The sequence below is a fragment of the Octopus bimaculoides genome, chromosome 5 (assembly GCF_001194135.2).
Source record: "Octopus bimaculoides isolate UCB-OBI-ISO-001 chromosome 5, ASM119413v2, whole genome shotgun sequence".
Taxonomy (NCBI): domain Eukaryota; kingdom Metazoa; phylum Mollusca; class Cephalopoda; order Octopoda; family Octopodidae; genus Octopus; species Octopus bimaculoides.
Genome location: NC_068985.1, coordinates 124967119 through 124974786, shown reverse-complemented (window position 1 = coordinate 124974786; position 7668 = coordinate 124967119). Strand labels below are relative to the sequence as shown.

The following is a 7668-nucleotide window of genomic DNA, read 5'->3' as shown; positions in this document are numbered from 1 at the left end:
ATACGACGGGCTACTTTCAGTTTCCGTCTACCAAATCCACTCACAAGGCTTTGGTCAGCCCGAGGCTGTAGTACAATACACTTGCCCAAGGTGCCATGCAATGGGTCTGAACGCGGAACCATGCGGTTGGTAAACAAGCTACTTACCACACAGCCACTCCTGCGCCTATTATATATATATATATATATACACACACACACACACACAATGAAATTATTTACAATATAATTGTTCTAATAGAAATTATCAGACACGTAGGAGACATTAAGGAAACCAAAAGATAAATTTCAGCTAACTCCAATTACCAAAGACGAGGAGACAATCAATGAACTTCATATGAATCTCGGTTTGTTCCGAATATCAAAGGAAAGCGCATTCATTCACTTCATGACCTATATTCCCATATCGAGAATAAGTTCATTAGCTCATTCAAATAATACTCATCACTCACACTTATTCTTCAGATAATTTGCTAGAGTGTGACATTGGTGTGTTATCAGTCCTTATCGAGCAGACTTATGCTCAAAGGCATTTCATCTAGGGACCACTCAGTATCTTTTCGTAAATGAAGGACTACCTTCTGAAAAGTGGCCCTTTCATTTTAAGAGGTGTGGTTCTGATTTCAGGGAAATTGTATTGTTATTTTCAGTATGCTGCTTCGTTGCTTGATGACGAAGTATGACTTGCTGTAGGAAGTGATATTGTTGGCACTCCGTCGCTTACGACGTCGAGGGTTCCAGTTGATCCGATCAACGGAACAGCCTGCTCGTGAAATTAACGTGCAAGTGGCTGAGCACTCCACAGACACGTGTACCCTTAACGTAGTTCTCGGGGATATTTAGCGTTACACAGTGTGACAAGGCTGACCCTTTGAATTACAGGCACAACAGAAACAGGAAGTAAGAGTGAGAGAAAGTTGTGGTGAAAGAGTACAGCAGGGTTAACCACCATCAATAAACACTCACAACGCCCGGTCTGGGAATCGAAACCGCGATCCTATGACCGCGAGTCCGTTGCCCTAACCACTGGGCCATTGCGCGTCCAGGAAGTGATATAAATAGGTAAAAAGAACACGGTGATGCTATTCTTGTTGTCGTTATGGTCGAGGTGGTGGTAGGAGGTTGCTGTTCTTTCTGTTGTTAAGCTTGATATCTTGAAAATCGGACATTCATGTGTCAAAGACCACACCTGAACGTCAACTTGCCCTTCTATCTTACAGATAAGGTTACAGCAGACAATAACACCATTTTTGACACATATTCGGTTGTTATGGATAGCAAATCAAAAGACCATGCAAAGACTCCTTCATTGCTTCGTTAAGGCATCATTGTTGGTTTGTGTGTTGATTGTGCTTGTAATTACTTACCTTATAAACGAAGTGACGATGGAAACATTTCAAGGTGGTTTTCTTTCTTCATAAATTTTTATTAGTCATTCATCAAAGTTCGTTATCATTCATGAAAATGTCTCATTAACCTCTCTATCTTTCTTTCTCTCTCCTTTTCTCTCACACCCACGCACGCACACGCACACACACGCACACATATAGACAAAATACATTCACACTTAACACACCTACAACTGACAAAACTGGTTCTAAACAATTGTTATACAGGTGTATGACATTCCGATAATTCCAAAGTTGATGAACAATATACATATATAGACACACATTCATACACACGTGTAAACATGTACACACACGCATACATGCACGCGTGCGAGCTCATATACAGACACATACGCACTCACACACACACGCATTTACGTCAGTATGGATGTAGGAAGAGCGTTGGAGCTTTCTTGAAGCATTGTAATAAAAAAGTAGAATAACTTGACGCCACCTCATTAATGAAATTGTACAAATAACTAGCATAAATATTTCAGTATGGGCATAGGCGCAGGAGTGGTTGAGTGGTAAGAAGCTTGCTTTCCAACCGCATGCTTCCAAGTTCAGTCCCACTACCTGGCATCGTGGGTAAGTGTCTTCGGGCCGACCAAAGCTTTGTGAGTGGATTTGGTAGACGGAAACTGAAAGAAGCCTGTTGTATATATATATATATATATATGTATGTATGTATGTGTGTGCCTGTGTGTGTGTTTGTCCCTCCCATCCCCACTTGACAACCGGTGTTGGTGTGTTTGCATCCCCGTAACATAGCGGTTCGCCCTAAGAGACCAACAGAATAAGTACCAGGCTTAAAAAATAAGTACTGAGGTCGATTTATTCGACCAAAAATTCAAGGCGGTGCCCCAGCATGACCGCAGTCTAATGACTGAAACAGGTAAACGATAAAAGATAGTACTGTCGAGGAGGCGGGGTATTTTCTTTTTTTTTTTCTAGGAGAGGCAGTGACCATGGTCTTCGCAGTCCCCACCCCCAAAATTAATGAGATCGGTAGGGTTAAAGTTTCTCTTAGTCGCAAATCGACGGCTGCAGAAAATAAGTAAAAAAAAAAAAGCAAGTATATAAAGGGAATTCCAAAGGGACAACATTCAAGATAGGAAGAAATGAGAGTAATGGCTGTTATGAGCTAAGGGGTTGTTGGACATAATGTGGAGGACGAGAGGCGGACAAACGATTCGTAAGAATTTGAGGAAGATGGTTCGAAACCAACAAGCACTGGGGAGAAGCGACCACTTTAGTAGCAGTAGGGTAAAGACCCTCCTCGGTTATGAATGACCTTGGGATTGCACCGAGAAAGTTACCCTCCGAGGCACAAATCCGGGCATGTTTTTTATGGAAGACCAGCAGTCACCCATGCATACCAGCCTCCCCCTCTCCACACCACTGATGTTATCCAAGAGAAAGGCAAAGGGGCCGATACAGCTTGGCACCAGGGACGTCGCAACTCATTTCTACAGCTGAGTAAACTGGAGCAACGTGAAATAAAGTGTCTTGCTGAAGAACACAACAGAGCCCGGTCCAGGAATCGAACTCACTACCTCATGATTGTAAGCCCGATGCCCTAACCACTGAGCTATTACACAGCACGTCTGTGGGTTAGATGTTAAAATGTGGTAGAGATGTTTAGCACGTGTAATGATTCTGAGCTTTTTAGTTGCGTTCTGTTCGTGTTTAGTGAAGTATAAGGTTTAGTTGTATAGTGAATGTACTTTTGTGGGGTTGAACAAGGCAAGACCGGCATGCCGCAGCTGGGGAATGTTTTGAAAGCCACTATTTACGGATTCCATGTAGGTTTAGGATTAGATGTCTATGTTGTATATCGATGGTGTTCGGAAAGTTACGGAGTAGTGAAAAGCGATATCATCTGCATAAGAGTGGATAGAGTTGAAAGTGATAGGTCATTAGAGTATAAGAGGAAGTGTGTGAAGTTAAAAGCAAATCCTGGAGCAGTCCACAGTTGAGAGAGTGTGTGAACCAGAGAGAGAGAGAGAGAGAGAGAGAGAGAGAGAGAGAGAGAGAGAGAGAGAGAGAGAGAGAGAGAGAGAGAGAGAGAGAGAGAGAGAGAGAGAGAGAGAGAAAACGTTCTATTGGCACACGTCGAGACAGTGTGATCTGACAAATCATCGTTCTAAGAAACGAGAGATGGATGAAGTTCACAGTTGGGTCGTTTTCACAGGAGATTTACATGCTACACATGGCCAAAAGCATTATTAATGAGGGGAACCCCAGTACTGTTTTCATCACATTTTTAAATGAGGCCCACTGATGAGTAACATAAGAGAGAACTTCTCTGGTAGATATGACTTTAAGAAAGCCATATTCGTTAGTCCACATTACTCTGTAGGGAGCATAAAACCGGTTTCCCGATTTCTCTGGTATATATATTCTTCCTTGGACGAGACGCCAATCCATCGTAGGATTACTCATTTTTTCCCTAGTACAATGGACTGGAGCAGCGGGGAATGAAGTGTTTTGCTCAAGAACACAACGCATCACCTGGTCCAGGAATCGAAACCACAATCTTACGATCATGTACCCAATACCTTAACCACTACGGTATACGCCTCCACTACAAAAGCCATATTAGTAGTTATTAAGGAGGAAGAGAGATTGAAGGTTATGAAGAAGATTGTTAATGACAATCACCATCATTTTTGAGATGTTGGAAGTGAGTGCATTAAGGCGTTTGCTGGAAACTTGGGGACACACTGTAGCATTTTTACTCCAATAGAAAGGCATGCGCTTAGTAAACTATAAGCATGTAATAATCCATTCTACTATAGGCATAAGGCCTGAATTTGACGGAGGAGGATAGTAGATTAGATCGAGCCTAATACTCAACTGGTACTTATTTTATCGCTCTCGAAAGGATGAAAGGCAAAGTCGATCTCGTCGGAATTTGAATTCAGAGCGTGCAGACGGACGAAATGCAGCTAATCATTTTGCCTGGCGTGCTAACGATTCTGACAGCTCACCGCCTTATAAGCTTGTGGTAATGTCATTTTTATACAAATCTTTAATGAAAATTCAACGAAGTATTGGTAACAATGAACAGTTCTAATTTTCATTGACCACCAAGTAAAGTCTATTTGGAGAGCAAAGTCAGACTTGCGGGATTTTAAGTCAGGTGCCCTTCCTTGGTTCTCTGCACACTCGTGCAAATGTGCTGGCTGTTTCTCAAACTTATAGGCTCTGGTTCCAACCATGACCTGCCAGTATTTTTGTTTACCCAAGAATACATTCTACAAGAATATGACTTTTATTCTTTCTCAACGGTAGCGTAAGATGTGAGAGAGATTTGGGTGTTGTAGCGAATCAAACAAACCTACCAAGCACCGACATCTTGAGGTAAAATTGGTGGTGAATGAAATGTTAGTTACGAAGTCGTTGTGATGCTAACAATATTGGAAGGGCGAATGAAGGTGTTGCTGCTTGTGATGGTGGTGCTGCTGATGATGATGGTGCTGTTGGCGTTGGTTGTGATAACGATGAAACCACTGATTGTGGTGTTGTCGATGCTAATGATAGTGGTGGGGATAATGGTTGGTCTTCGTAGTCCTAACAGCGATGGTGAAGAAAGATTTATTATAAGACAACCGTTCATTTCGGTTAAAATGTCAGCGTAAATAATAATTACTCCTTCTTTTTCTCTCATACACACACACACACACACACACACACACACACACAAATATCGAAGTGTAAACACACTAATGTGTGCATATACTGTGTGTGTGTGTGTGTGTGTGCGTGCGTGTGTGTGTGTGCGTGTGTGTGTGTGTGTGTTTGTGTGTGTGTGTGTGTCTTATGTTCTAGTTTTGATTTGAAAAATTTCTCACCGATAGAAAAAGAAACCCGACTCCCACCCACGAACAGAGCTGTTTCACTGGAATTTTGACATTAACTGTGTATGCATGCATGTACGCATATATATATATGTACGTGTGTGTGTGTGTTTTGACTTATTTAAATTCTCTGCAAATTTCAGACCGGTGATTAACAAAGTAACAAGGATTTTGGTTTTGTTTATTTTGGAGGGGCGGGAGTGTACTCAATACTACATATATACATATAAATGTATGTATGAATATAGTTGCACTCATATAATGATATGATATCTTTGTCTTTTATTTTCAAACTTGTTTCAGTTACTGCCCCTCGGCCATGCTGGTGCAACGCCTAGAAGTCGAACAAATCACTCACAGTACTGAATTTTTAAGTTTAGTACTAAGATAACTTAGATTAGCTTCGGCTATTATCGGCCCAGGCTATGACTAACTCAATAGCACCACCTGGGGTCTTTTTCTACTTTAATGTCTATACTATCACTTTACTGAACCTCTAAGTTACGGGTACAAAAATAAGCCAACACCAGTTGACAAGTGGAGGTGGGTGGACAAGCATAAACATAAAGACACACACATATATATATATATATATATATATACAACAGGCTTCCACACAGTTTTCGTCTACCTTATTTACTCACAGGACATTGGTCTTTCCGTAGCTACAGCAGACGGCACCGCATAGTAAATATCTAGATATCTTTTTTTGAATGTTTGTTTCATTAATCTTTTTGTATGTGATGCGTTTGTTCGTGTGTCTGTGTATGTATGTATGTATGTATGTATGTATGTAGGAGAATGTACGAAAAAACAACAACAGACGAGGACAGGTGGTGTAAATAACAAAAGTATATATTAGTATGACGCTCGGGAATACGGAAAGTCTTTGACGTTTCGAGCTACGCTCTTCAACAGAAAGAATACGGAGACAAGGAGAAAAACACGGAGAAAAAAAATTGAATAGTGTCCAGTCAACGGTCAATCGTATGTATGTATGTATGTATATGTGTGTATGTGTGTATGTATGTATGTAACTGTGTGTGTGTGTATGTATGTATGTATGTATGTGTTTATGTATGCGTTTGCGCCTGTATGTATGTATGTATGTGTGTATGTATGCATATGAGTATGTATGAATGTATTTGTGTGTGTGTGTGTGTGTGCATGCGTGTGCGTGCATGTGTGTGCGTGTGTGTGTGTGTGTGTGTGTGTGTGTGTGTGTGTGTGTGTGTGTGTGTGTGTGTGTGTGTGTGTGTGTTATGCAAATCTTCCCTGAATTGCAAAGAAGAGAGTCATTGTGGTTTGGAAAATCCCATTATAGGAGGTATCTAGTGCAAATATGTTGTTGCATATCCAGGTAAACCCATGATACAAGTACGAATGAAATTTTGTAGCTTTAATATAAAAAGTGTAATTTTCTCATTAGTTTACTATAAATTGTATTTTTTATCTATGAATCACTTTGATTACTATTTTATTCTGGTGGCCTCTTCCCTAGCCAGTCGATGTTTTAAAACTAGTTTTATAGATACTTTTCACACATTAACTTGCGTAGGTTGAACTATGTAAAATGTTAGGGAAAGAAACTAAGCTGATTCTTGCAATACATACCGATACATACATCTACATACATACATCTACATACATACATCTACATACATACATCTACATACATACATCTACATACATACATCTACATACATACATCTACATACATACATCTACATACATACATCTATTGCAATACTTACCAATACATACATCTAAAGCAAAATTTCTTTCAGGGGCCCTTAAACTACTATCATGAATCTCCAATTTGCTATTTTGTTGCGTGCACTCCCAAAAATCTTATATCGACTCTCAGGTGCCATATGGACCACGATTGAGAATCACAGTTGTATATGTTCGTTTCCTGCCTCTACAACATAATATGAATTCTGTTCTTTGGCCCATAGAACAACATCAAGTCTATTGTGTTTACAGAGGGTTGTTGTTATTATTGGAATATTCTACCAGAAATCCTTATTTTTAAAGGTGTTGATACATTCTGACGTTGGTTTGCCTCTGGTACGACCTTCAAGGTAATCCTTTCTGTGGATCCTACCATGAAGAGTGTTAAGAACAATTACGTGTCTCAAGGAAAGATAACACTTTCTGGACATTTATGGCGAGCTGGTGATTACGTTATAAGTCATATTTTCCATGCTGAAGTGGCACAATCGATATTTTCTATCACAGAGTGGAATTCTAGAAGAAGTCTTATTACTTTCATTGTCCTGGTATTTCGTAGCTTTCTTCTATCTCTGGGAGGAATGTGATATATTTATCACAGGTCCAGGAAGTGATGCTCTTGACAAAGTTAGCGGCACTATTTAATTTACAGGATATGTACCTATTTTTAACTTTTTACTA

At 40.2% G+C, this 7668-nt stretch overlaps 1 protein-coding gene across 1 annotated transcript in view; it reads right to left on the bottom strand.

Annotated features, from left to right (window-relative positions):
- Positions 1-4614, bottom strand: part of LOC106879579 (uncharacterized) — a 15141-nt gene extending 10527 nt beyond the window's left edge. The window contains exon 1 of the mRNA XM_052968110.1: positions 4384-4614. Coding sequence (XP_052824070.1) covers positions 4384-4614 — 231 coding nt within the window. The remainder of the gene's footprint in view (positions 1-4383) is intronic.
- Positions 4615-7668: the final 3054 nt, after the last annotated feature.